This window comes from Gobio gobio, assembly GCF_949357685.1.
Source record: "Gobio gobio genome assembly, chromosome: 11".
Classification (NCBI taxonomy): domain Eukaryota; kingdom Metazoa; phylum Chordata; class Actinopteri; order Cypriniformes; family Gobionidae; genus Gobio; species Gobio gobio.
In genome coordinates this window covers 49,998,202-50,011,569 of record NC_137104.1, presented here as the reverse complement: position 1 = coordinate 50,011,569, position 13,368 = coordinate 49,998,202, and the positions used below count along the sequence as shown (strand labels likewise).

Below are 13,368 nucleotides of genomic sequence, written 5' to 3'. Positions count from 1 at the left end.
AGCAGGCTTCGGCTCCGGGCAAGCGCTGGGGACTCCTTCGCCCCCTCGCGGACGGCAGCCACCCCACCTCGACCCAGGGGCACGGCAGCGAGCTCTCCGTCCCACCGACCTTCATCCGCTCCAGCACCACCGCTTCGGGCAGCCGCTCGCGGACTTCTCTCCTCTTGCGCTGCCCGAACTCCGCGGCACCGCGATCCCCCTCAGCTGCGAGGGCTCTTCGACAGCATGTCCCTCCTTCCTCCCGGGCTTCGGCACCACTGTAGTAAAGGTTGTTTGTACGGGAAGAAGGAGGCGGGAACCGGCGAACATTAAACAAACTTTTAATCAAACAAACACAAAATAAAATGGCGGCGACAGCCCCTCACGGTCGACTGCCGCCTACATACAAACAAACACAAAATGAAAATAAAAAGCTGTAGCCCCTCACGGACGACTGCAGCGTGCACATAACAAAACGTAAATAAAACTCAACATAAAATCCAGGCCTGGTCCTCTCTCGTCCCTCACTGTCGTCGCTCCTCCTTTATAGTCCCTCACTCCTCCGCGAGAGCCGAGATCGCTGCGGCGCGCAGCTGGCGCTCATCCTCCCTGATGAGCGCCGCCTCGTCCCGCCCTCACGGTCCCTCGGCCTCGCTGCTCGCCACAATGACGAAGAACCATTTTTGGTGCCATACAGAACCTTTTTTTTTTTTAGAGTGTAGAAGTACTTTAGTGATAAATATATTCTTAGTTAAGCTTTTAAGAAATATGCTAAACACAAGCATAATTTAAGTGAAGGTTTATTGTATTTACAGAAAACATTCTTATTTTACTCTTACTCAAAGTATATTTGATGTGTATTTTGTGTAAGAACAGTAAAATGATTGAGCTCAAGCTGCTGCGTAACACTGGTTACTAGAGTTAGACTTTAATGTTAAACTTTTACAGGCAGTTTCACTGTCGAGTAGAGATGAGGGAAAAATGCCATGAAATTATTAAATATTTATGAAAAAAATCATTTATTGAAAAAGCGTTATATTTTTAAATTAAAATATGCAATTATAAATGACAAATTAAAATAAAAAATATCAGCACATGCATAATGTTTTCAGATTTAATTATTAAGATCATTACTTTCATCTCCTGTTTCATATTGGGCTGTAAATTCATTTATTGTATCTGACAGGTGTGATGACCAGAGGAGTTGAGTTTTTACCTTTATTGTTTGGATATGGGCAAAAATATGGATAGAGTTTCCCAGTGAAAGACTGAGCAGTGAAAGAGTAGATATGAGAGCTGGACTCCACATCATAAAAGGAGACCAGACCCTCCTCATAATCCACAAACACACCGACCCGCTGCGGCTTCACTCTCAGACACAGAGAGACACGAGGACCAGCAAAGGCCGAATATTTATTCCCATTCCTCAGAGTCACAGTCCAGAATCCATCACTGGGAGTCCGTGTGAACTCTCCCTTCCTGTCAATGGATTCTCTGGCCACTCCTAAAGTCCAGTCAGTCTTTCCCTTCACCTGCACCTCAAAATAAAATCTCCCTGAGGAGAATCCCTCCTTTCCCAGGACAATTACATAGCTATCAAATCTCTGTGGTTTGTCTGAGAGTTTCTGCCAAATGTCTCCATCTCTCACTTGTTTTCCATCATCAGACAGGATGAGTTTAGGATGAGCTGTATCAGGATCCAGAGTCACATCCACTGAGAAAACAGAGAATATGAATCATAACTCAATACACACATTCTGAGAAGATGTTTGTAATATTTAATCAGTGTTAAACTGATTAACACACACACACGCACACACACACACACGCACGCACGCACACACGCACACACGCACGCACACACACACACACACACACACACACACACACACACACACACACACACACACACACACACACACACACACACACACACACACACACACACACACACACACACACACACTGTACCTGCATACTGCTGCATCCTCTTCAAAACTGTAGAGACTAATGACAATAAAACATCATCAGATCTTTGACATGTTTATGTGTGGAATTATAGACGAGATTTAAGGTTATATTTAAAGAGTTGAGCTCAATATCATGTTTTATCTGATCAATGTGTGTGTCTCTGCTGATATTCAGAGAATCAAACAGAAACTATTGCTTTGAGCTTCAGCTCTTAATATTCCTCCTTTCACAAACAGATTTAACTTTACAAATGTTTGGTGAAATGTTTTATGCAAGTTATTTTTGTGTCTGATGTTATTGAGGAAATATAAATCTATAAATATTAAACCTAAATAAACTTAATATTAAAGCTGTTTGAGCAACAGATCTGAAATTCTCCTCTAAGGAAGAACAAATGTGCATCTCAAACCCTTGATGTCTATCAAATTGATTTTCTTCTGCTGAAATGATTTTTATCTAAAACATATTCACAAACGCCCACTGCTGTGATTGGCTGCTGTGAGACTTCAGTGTAAACGCCCACTGCTGTGATTGGCTGCTGTGAGACTTCAGTGTAAACGCCCACTGCTGTGATTGGCTGCTGTGAGACTTCAGTGTAAACACCCCCTGCTGTGATTGGCTGCTGTGAGAGTTCAGTGTAAAATGCCCCCTGCTGTGATTGGCTGCTGTGAGACTCCAGTGTAAACGCCCACTGCTGTGATTGGCTGCTGTGAGACTTCAGTGTAAACACCCTGTGCTGTGATTGGCTGCTGTGAGACTTCAGTATAAACGCCCTGTGCTGTGATCGGCTGCTGTGAGACTTCAGTGTAAACACCCCCTGCTGTGATTGGCTGCTGTGAGACTTCAGTGTAAACGCCCTGTGCTGTGATTGGCTGCTGTGAGACTTCAGTGTAAACACCCACTGCTGTGATTGGCTGCTGTGAGACTTCAGTGTAAACACCCACTGCTGTGATTGGCTGCTGTGAGACTTCAGTGTAAACCCCCACTGCTGTGATTGGCTGCTGTGAGACTTCAGTGTAAACACCCCCTGCTGTGATTGGCTGCTGTGAGACTTCAGTGTAAACGCCCACTGCTGTGATTGGCTGCTGTGAGACTTCAGTGTAAACGCCCACTGCTGTGATTGGCTGCTGTGAGACTTCAGTGTAAACACCCCCTGCTGTGATTGGCTGCTGTGAGACTTCAGTGTAAACACCCCCTGCTGTGATTGGCTGCTGTGAGACTTCAGTTTAAACACCCACTGATGTGATTGGCTGCTGTGAGACTTCAGTGTAAACACCCCCTGCTGTGATTGGCTGCTGTGAGACTTCAGTTTAAACACCCCCTGCTGTGATTGGCTGCTGTGAGACTTCAGTGTAAACGCCCACTGCTGTGATTGGCTGCTGTGAGACTTCAGTGTAAACGCCCACTGCTGTGATTGGCTGCTGTGAGACTTCAGTGTAAACACCCACTGCTGTGATTGGCTGCTGTGAGACTTCAGTGTAAACACCCACTGCTGTGATTGGCTGCTGTGAGACTTCAGTGTAAACACCCACTGCTGTGATTGGCTGCTGTGAGACTTCAGTGTAAACTCCCACTGCTGTGATTGGCTGACATCTTTGCATATGAAATAAGTATTACATGTAGAACCCTCTCAAATACTTTTACTATGTTTTTACTATTACAGCTGTTGAAATCGAATTGTGAAAAGTGTTGATTATATTTAAATCTATTCCCATCACAAGGTTGCAGTGATGCAGATGATAGGCTGTTGATCACGTGACTGCAGTGAATCTCGTCATTGTAAGGTGATTTCACAATATTCACAGTATTGTTGCATCACTAATCATAACTAACAATGCAAACACGATGTAAATACAGTAAGAGATTTGTTGTGTAGTGTAAGAGCGTCACTATAACGGGAGTTTTGGAAAGTGTCCAGATAAACTTGTGATCGACAGATTCATCCATTATAAAGAGAGCGTTCTTTAAAGTAAAAATACTAGGATTATTCATCATGAATTTCACTGCCTTTACCGGTTTACAAATCAAATGTGTTACTGACAGTTTGCGGTTTGCTGATTCCAGAACAGTTGGCACAGCCTGGGGTTATTCCAGAAAGCAGGTTATGTGACATACCCGAATATGTTTAAGGATAAGTAAGCGGATAACCGCAACTTCCGGTTCCAAAAACGGAGGTAACTTTCAGGATATGTAAGTAACCATAGCAACTCACTCTCTGAACATAACAGCTCCAGAGCAGCTCATGACCCAGGGCTAGTTTGAGTAAGAGGTATTCAGATGTGTTTTATATCATTAATATAGTTATTAATATAACCAAATGTGTTTCAGTTATATGAAATACAATATTATATATTAATTCTAAAGAATTAGAATTAAAAAATTGTTTTTTTTAAAATGTTAATTCAATTCAAATATATTTAATGTTTATTGTCATCTCAAACATGGATCTGCATTCAATTAATTAAAAGAAAACATTGAAAAAAATATTGCACAATCACAAACAGGTGGCGATGTGCAGTAAGTAGGTTATGTAACTCGCCATTAAACAAAAGAAGAAGAGGAAGTAGAACGGCGCACTCTTTCTTAGCGTCTGTTTCCATGGTGAATCATTGATTCGTCGCTCTGTTGAGGATGTCTTGTGTGTTAACCGGGATCATACTCTGAGTCGGCTGAACTTACCCCCGGACTCGTTTTTGGAGCCAACAAACCTCGAGTAAGCAAGGTTTGGGTTAATCAGCCGAGAGTTCAAGGTTTATGTGACGGTAAGTTAATCTTGCTTTCTGGAATACCTCCCTGATCTTTGAGCTACAGTTTGTTAACGTTTCTTCGGGCAGCAATTTTTTACATTTGATCTTCGGCGGATGGAGACGCTGATCACTTTTGGGGATTTTCTTCACACAAATCAATGGTTTGGCCTCAGAACACGTGGGATATTTGTACTTTTTGAATAAATTGTGCATGCAGTCGTATCTACCTGTTATATCCTGTATTTTATATCATATAATACACAAATGGGTAGTTTAGGGATGGGGTTGGGTTACATGTTCAAACGTGTCTATCACAATCCAACATGTCATAATGGCAAAATCATAACCCAATATAATTTCATCATGACGATAACGTTCCCATGCCCAACTCGTCTGTGTATGACGTCTGTGTATGTTTCTCATTAAAAATCTGAAACACACGAAGTGATGTCCCTACACTAGGACATGGTGTTGTATTTGAGGTAAAAAATGATATAAATACTGTTCGGTTTATCGCACAAACCAATCGTTTCGTGTCTTAAGACAATAATGTGTCGTCACGAGCCGCATGGATTATTTTGAAGTTGTCTGTGCATGTTTTTTTTACCCTAATAGAATTAGACCCCATTGACAAGCATTCTATGACTGACACACAGCAACGGTTGAAGTTAAAAATCTCCATTTGTGTTTTACTGAAGAAACATAGACACCTACACCTTGGATGGCCTGGGGTTAAGCAGATAAATGTCAAATTTTCATTTTTGGGTGAACTATCCCTTTAAGCAATATATTTGCTGCTGACCATTGATGATCCATTTCAACTATCCTTATAAGCAAAATTACTTTAGATAAAAATCACATTTGTGTTTAATTTTTTTTTGTTTTTATTCTTGAAGTAAGAGTCTTGAATTTTCTTCTTCTGCGTCCGCAGCACAGCTGAAAGGTTAGTTTGAGCCTCTACTGTACAGACGTGAATCTGCATTTCCTTCAGCCTCAGGCTTATTATTACACTTTAGTTGTGAAAAGGCCTTGACATTTGCCAAAAATAGATCTCCTGTTTTTTTGTTATGAAAAATGTAATGCAAAAAAAAAAAACATTTCCATAAAAATGAAAGTAACTTAGTTACTTTTTTAGAGACGCAATATTGCGCAATATTGTAAAGCATAACTTTTAAAAGTAATTTTCCCCAACACTGCTGATGTTTAAAGATGATGAATATATGTATCTGTATAGTGTATTTGATATTGTCGTACCAGTTAGTGTGAGTTTCTCCTGTAGAGTGTCCTGCAGTTGAGTCAGAGCTCTCCTCAGAGTCTCCAGACTCTCATCAGTCTTCATACTGATCTCAGGCCAGTTCCTGGTGTTTCTAGAGCTGCACAGGGATGAGTAAATCTACAGCAGGAGAGAGGAGAAATCCTTCAGCATGGGGAGTGTTATGGTGTCATATACTGCATTATCATTGATCAGAGAGATGTTGACTGACCTGTAGGAGGTGGAGGTGATCTTCAGTGTGTGAGAGCTGCTCCAGCTCAGTGTTTCTCATCTTTAGCTCAGTGATCTCCTGCTCCAGCTCTTCAATGAGCTCTTCCTCCTGTTTCTCTGCTGCTTTCTGCTGCTCCTCCATCATCTCCAGCAGTTCAGTCTGACATCTCTCAATGGAGCGGATGAGATCAGTGAAGAGCTCAACACGGGCTGCTTTCTCCTCCTCTGTGTTTCTCTGCTCAACCAGGACAATCAACCAATGATTAGTGGAGTTTGATAAGACAAGAGTCAGTGTTACTATTGCTCATACTATACTATAGCAAATTAAGTATTCGGCGCAATGACTGCTGTTTATATACATTCATAATGATGATTGATGGGTCTGGCTCCTGAATCTGTGTAGAGAACTTCATATAATGACATTATTTTAAACTCACTTTTCTGACTTCTGCTGAGTGTTTGACGTCTTGAATCTTCTTGATTCTGTCCTGGATCATCTGCTGCACGTCTTTCTGTGTCTTCATCAGTTGAGTTTATAGACACAGAACAACACAATATGTTTTCAAAACTGATTCATTTATATTAAAGAGCATGTGATTCTTCATGATAAGAGCCTTTAAAATCAGTTTTGTCAGTAACTTCTACCTTCTTCTCTTCACTCTCCTCTTCTATAGGAACAGTGTTGTGGTTCTTGTGATCTGTCACGTCACACATCGGACACACACACGTCTGATCATCTCTACAGAACAGCTCCAGAGGTCTCTCATGTTTCTGACAGATATAGTCCTCCAGATTACTCACAGGATTGATCAGTTTGTGTTTCTTTAAACCTGCCACTCTCAAATGAGGCTCCAGGTGAGTTTCACAGTAAGAGCTCTGACACACCAGACACGACTTCAGGGCTTTCTGCTTTCTTTCCTCACAGACGTCACACACAACTTCAGGTTTTTTCAAAACTTCAGGTTTTTTCTCAGGATTTTTCTTTTTATAGTGATCTACAACTTCTCTGAATGTGGTGTTAATCTTGAGATCAGGTCTATGTTTGAATGTTTCTGTACAATATGGACAGTTGCAGGTCTGGCTGTTGTCCCAGCACTTATTCAGACAGGTCTTGCAGAAGTTGTGTCCACATGGAGTGCTGACTGGATCAGTGAACACGTCCAGACATATAGAGCACTGAAGCTCCTCCGTCAGTCGACCGCTGGAGGAAGACATCGCTGGAGAGAGAAATGAAGAAGATAAATCACAACTTGTCTAAAGTTTGGAGACACTTGAAAAACACAGAATTCAAGTTTCTCATGCAGAGACATTTTGTTTGAAGGGCTTCTGTGCAGGGCCGGCGTTTGCTATAGGCGAGCTAGGCGGTTGCCTAGGGCGACAAATTTGTTGGGGGCGCAGCCAGGCGCCCTCTAGTGGCGCCCTTAAACTTACTTCCCATTAAGCATAGAATTAAAACAAGCGAAATAAAACATACTGTTTATTAAACAAGATCATCATTGGGCGCCCCCTCAGCCGCACGTTTAATTACTTAACCTGATTATTAGATTGAATTGAAAGTGAATATTGTCGAGCACAGGCGTTCAGGCGTTAGGTCAGGCAAGTGCTCAGCACTGGCGCGTTCTTCAAAAATGAAGCGGTCTAAACCCTCGAGTGCACAGGGACGGAAAAAGAGAAAGGCAGACGATCAAAAGAAAGCCCAGTATAGAGGTAAGTCTTCTCATCTCAGCCATAAAGGTGTCAAACGAAATAAATTAACTTCGTATTATCGATATTATCAACTAATATTGGACGGCATTGGACGTTTCATTGCTGTCACTAAGCTATCACTAGCTAGCTAGTTATCTACATATTACTACGCATTTCACTGACAATAAGGAAATCCAGACGAGCCAAAATTTAATGCTGCGTCAATTTTGAAGGTGAATAGAAATGCCAGAAACAACTGTTCATCTTTTATTATTTAAGATAGGGATAGAGCTACAAGAACTTGTATATTTTAATTTTGTAGTGGTAAGTACAGTGTATCCATAATAGCACTTTTGTTTGTAGAGGGTATAGTTAATCCAGTTTATGGGTCATAATTTGCTTAAGTGCAGGTGCTTAAGAGAGTTTTTGCACCGTTTATGGAGTTAATATTTGGTAAATATCCTTGAACATTCTTTCTAGTATTTGTGTATGACCAATTTATTGCAGTTGATCCTTCAAGTCTTAATTTTCTTGATTAAGTGTTGGAGAGGCTATAAAAGCATTTTTGTTTGTTCATCCATAGTTTGAGTCATAATTTGTTAAAAATCTGTTACATATAATAAACGTTAAACGTTAAATATAACGTTCTTTGTAGCATTTTTGTATGTGCAATTTATTAGAGTACATAATTTAAGTCATAATTAGCTTTTTAAGTCTTGGAGTAACTACAGGAGCATTTTTGTTTGTATAGTATTTATAAATACTTAACCCATTTGTGCCCAATTTTTTCTGAATGGCATGTTCTGCATTTATTTTCCCCAGGTTTTTGTATTTTTTCTTGAAAATTGTATTTGAATCTGTGGCAACTATAGTTGCCGGTGGGCAAATATGTTGTATGCACCCCTTCAATGTCAAATATCAATAAGAGGAGAACATTTAGCATCTAACTCAAAATAACTGCTTTCAACAGATCAATCTTTATTCATAATCAAATGTATTATGTTTGACTAAGTATACTAAAAACTATAGATTTGTTGTAAGATTTGTTTTGTTTGGATGATTCTAGAGACCTTCATGATTATGTTGATATATATATGTCAACAAAAATACTTATTAGTAACATGAAAATATCCTTTCTTTGGGAGGGTTTGCCTTCGTTGTGCTCCCTGGAAGTAGGGGTAGGAAGTTGGCAGTCTCATGTGACCGGAAGGAAGTTAATACTTTTTTTTTTCTCTTGAAATCCTTTATTTGGTTGTCTGCTTGTGTGTCATTAAGATATAAAACATGGATAATATCTAGAAAAATACTTACAGAAGGAAAATGACAACTATACACTGGCAACTATAGTTGGCGGTGGGCTTAACAATTAGGGGGGGGGGGGGGGGGGCGCAAAACTCAATCTCGCCTAGGGCAACCAAAGAGCTAGAGACGGCCCTGCTTCTGTGTAAATTATTTAAATGATGATGATGATGATGATGATAAAGATTATTTTATTATATGGATGAATTAGAGCAGATAGAGAAGGGGAAAAATCAACAAGTTTAAAAAGAAACCCATGAAGTTGGTTTCATTGAAAGAGCAACTTTGAAGAAATCAAATATGATTTCTCAAATATATAAGAGATCATGTATAAGCTGGTCATTACTACAAAATGAACCCAGAAAAGCTGATCAGTGCCTTAATGTGCAGTAGTACTGTATATTCCTCAACTGTACATTTGAAATATCACTATATGAGAAGAGTTAAAGTCATTCATGCACTAATTCATTCTTTTCTGGGTTATTGACTTACATGGAGGAGAATAGTCAATACTGTGTCTCCTGGTTTCTCTTGCTTTTGTTGATGTTGGTGAAGATTCTGCCATTGTTCTTTCCCTCTTCAAGCCATTTAAAGAAATAAATAAAAAACATATTGTTTTTCACAACATAAATTATGACCAATAGACTGCTAAGACCGACCTAAGCCCATTCGCTACTGTATTTGGTCACTGAAGTTTAAATGAAACCTTGCCTCAAAAGTCAGATTTGGGGTTACTTCATATTCTCTTACAACCATTTATTAAACATTTCGGTAACACTTTAGAATAATGGTCATTAGTTAACATTAGTTAATGTATTAACTAACATGAACTAACCATGAGCAGTACATTTGTTACTGTATTTGTTCATCTTTGTTAAAGTTAATTAATATAAATACAGCTGTTCATGGTTTGTTCATGTTAGTTCACAGTGCATTAACTAATGTTAACAAGATTTTAATAATGCATTAGTAAATGTTGAAATTAACATGAACAAAGATTAATAAACGCTTTATTAGTGCAGTTCCTTATTAGTTAATGTCAACTAATGTAGTTAACTAATGTTAACTAATGACCATTATTCTAAAGTGTTACCATTATTTCTACTAAAGTGTTCAAATATTATTGATAGTGTCACAGTCCCCAGCTAAGTCACCCTCAACACTACACTTCCCAGAATCCCTCCGGCTCACCAACTGCACCTATTCCTCAACTCCTGCACCGGCAAGCCATCTCCCTTGTTAGCACTCATCAGCACTCCCTATATCAGCAGTCACCACCCTGACCACAGATGTCTGATCTCTGTTATGTTTAGTGTGTGTTGTGCTTGCCTGTTTGCCTGAATAAAGAATATTATTATTAAAACCTGTTGTTGAACTTCATTCATAATCTTCATCTGTCTGCCTGCATCCACCTGTGACAGAAGATCAGACCACCCAAAATGGATGATATGGCCAGAATAGCGTCCTGGCTCAAGAGAGCAATTATTTTTTTTCATTTATTAAGGACATTTGTTGCCTTGCTATCACCAGTGCACTCGACAACGAGACCCTGAAGACCTTGTTCTGGATTAGGACAACCTTCTACCATCCTATCGACCTCCCAGAAACCACAGGACTGAACTGGAAAGAGACCCAGAGCCCGTTTCACCACCAGCGACCACGAAGAAGTCACATGAGCCCCCTGCAACGCGTGAGCCAGAGCCCCAGGATAAGAGGACAGAGCTGGTCATCGTCCCGGAAGAAGTGGCCCAACATGGATCTGACCAGGAGAGTGAGCCCACGACACCAGTGGCCGAGGGAACGGAGATGATGACAGGCTGATTGACTTTGACTGGGATTTGTCGATTCCCACCCTATCCCACCTGATATCTGAATTGTCCAGAACTCTAAGAACTGTGATTCATCAGTCGGTTTGAAATTACTGCTCTTTTCATCTCCACCACCACAGAGCTCAGCCAGTCCTCCAGCCCCATCGCTTCTGGATGATTGCACCCCTGCGCCATCTCTGGGGATGTCCTGCCAGGACGTCGAGCCGCAGGTCATGCAACCACCGGTAGCACCTGTCCATTCCACCTCCAGCCTCGGATCCCTTCGGTCCATCTTGGCCCGTCGACCTGTCGGCTTCATCTTGGCTCCTCCCACCTTCAGCTCCACCAGAGACCCTCAGCCTTGTAGCTCTTCCGGGTTCCCTCGTCCCACTGGCTCCCCCTTGGTCAGTCGTCATACCACTTCCATGGACTTACGGGCCATACGCTGCACTCCATCCCTCTACCCCTTCGTCTGCAGTAGGTTCCTCCTTCTCGTTGGCATCGACTCGGTCGCACATCATCACCCCAGTCCTCGGGTACTCTGGCTCCACCTACGACGCTCGCCGCCGTGACATCACCTGGGTCTCCTGCACCAGCGATGTCGCTCTGCCCAGGCTCTGTCTCCGTTGGTCGTCCCCCAGATGCCGTCAGCCACCCACCATCTTGGCTCTTCCCTCCCTCTACTCTGCCGTGGGCTGTCGCACTGGTGAGCTCTGGGTCTGTGCCTTCAGACACCCTCCATCATCACCGCCGTGGTCTCGTCATCCATCTGCCACCATCCCTTTCGCCTCACCCTCGTCCGCCTCCCAAACCTCCTCCACTGCTCTTTTCGGAAAGGGCGTACTGCCACAATCACCAGCTCAGTCACCCATAACACTACACTACACTTCCCAGAATCCCTCCGGCTCACCACCTGCACCCATTCCTCAATCTCCTACACCTGCAAGTCATCACCCTTGTTAGCACTCAACAGCACTCCCTGGTTGTGTCTGACAGTTGGATACAGTTGAGCTAGAAAAAAAAGATTGTGTCCATTTGCTTATCAGTGTGTAAATGTGCTTTTTTTTACCAACATTTTCCACTTCTGATGTTGTTTCTTGCAAGAAATTTCTACTGTAGTAATTAAATATTTGTTTAGTTCTCACCAAAGCTCTCTCTAGTTTGCTGTAGATCATTAAACTGTTAAACTGCCTTAGTCTGAAATCAGTTTTGTGAGGTGCCTTCATGCACAAACGCTGCCTTATAAGTCATTGTCTGATAAGGAAGTAAGGCAACAAGGTCTTTGTGTGTCTGCCTGCAACCACCCGTGACAGATAGTGAGAGAAACACAATCATACTCATAACTCATAAACTCACTGGACAATCTGAACTATGACCTTCTGTTTACATCAGAAACATTACAAAGTAGGTCACATACTTACCTACGAATAAATATATATCTCCACAAAATAAACATAAATATTGTGTGACCAAGTGTAGCTTGTATGACTAAGTATAGTTTAATCTTTAATATAAATGTGATTTTAGCAGGTTTGTCAAGTCTGTCTGCAGTTCATTTTACTTCCTGCTTCTTTAGTCTTTATGTAACGTGACAAAATCACAGAAACACCAAACTTTGCTTTACAACCAATCAAATGACATACCTTTAATATAATTCTGATACCATTTCAATGCAGTAAACAACCAAAGTAGTCGAGTATTTGACATGATTAAACCTGGTTCTGTTCAACTTATCCCAGTTTGACATAAACCCACTAAACCAGATCACTTCCATTAGAAACCTGTTCAGCTCAATCTCTCTTATATTTCTATCATTACCTGTGAGGATCAGATGTGTCCACAAGACTCTTTGAGCGGATCAATAAATATTCTGTTGTTTGAAGAGGTTGATCGTCTCAGGCGTCCATATTGTGGCTGATCAAGTTAGTTTCACTTTCTCTGAATCTCTCTCTGAACTACAGTGATGTCAGAGCTCCTCCTGTATTCACACATTTACATTCGTCCCTGTATTCGGTGTGTTGGTTTCATGTGAGTCTGTTTGTGTTTCATCTCATTGTTTAATATATAGACTATACAAGTGGACTTACAAGAAATGAAAACAATAATCCAACGAAACCGAATACAACAAAATTAAAAGAGCTTGACAAAATTAAGATAACCTCAAAATAATAAAGAAACTCACATAAGGCAATTCACAAAACAAATAAATAAATGAAATGAAATTATAAACAGTCGTATCGATATAATTTTGATCGTTTTATAGTACTAAAAATAATTTCGTTCAGTTAGAGAACAGACGCAATTAAAAACTGAACTGAGCAATATAATAACAATATACGGCGGAAGATTCAGTTTCAAAGCTAAATGTAAAAGCGCCCATTTAAGCGAGTTTGTC

The 13,368-nt window shown here is 41.0% G+C and overlaps 1 protein-coding gene across 4 annotated transcripts; it reads right to left on the bottom strand.

The window, feature by feature from the left end:
• Positions 1-311: 311 nt before the first annotated feature.
• On the bottom strand, positions 312-12,949 carry LOC307134270 (E3 ubiquitin-protein ligase TRIM39-like). Of its 4 annotated transcripts, XM_079829872.1 has the most exons (8): positions 12,792-12,949; positions 9,658-9,742; positions 6,826-7,397; positions 6,618-6,698; positions 6,182-6,415; positions 5,952-6,090; positions 1,951-1,986; positions 312-1,693 (listed from the first exon to the last, which is right to left on the bottom strand). In XM_079829872.1, the coding sequence occupies exons 2-8, from the start codon at positions 9,728-9,730 to the stop codon at positions 1,146-1,148; spliced, it is 1,683 nt and encodes a 560-aa protein (XP_079685998.1). In that variant the 5' UTR covers positions 9,731-9,742; positions 12,792-12,949; the 3' UTR covers positions 312-1,145. The 4 variants fall into 4 exon arrangements, with proteins under 4 accessions (XP_079685998.1, XP_079685999.1, XP_079686000.1 ...); XM_079829873.1 differs by lacking the exon at positions 1,951-1,986 and having other exon boundaries at positions 12,792-12,922; XM_079829874.1 differs by lacking the exon at positions 9,658-9,742 and having other exon boundaries at positions 12,792-12,904.
• Positions 12,950-13,368: the final 419 nt, after the last annotated feature.

Coding starts and splice junctions, on each gene's coding strand:
- LOC307134270 (XM_079829872.1), bottom strand. CDS start 9,730: ATGGCAGAATCTTCACCAACATCAACAAAAGCAAGAGAAACCAGGAGA. Junction 6,416..6,617: donor ACTCAGCAGAAGTCAGAAAA/GTGAGTTTAAAA, acceptor CTGGTTGAGCAG/AGAAACACAGAGGAGGAGAA. Junction 6,091..6,181: donor ATCACCTCCACCTCCTACAG/GTCAGTCAACAT, acceptor CTCCTGCTGTAG/ATTTACTCATCCCTGTGCAG.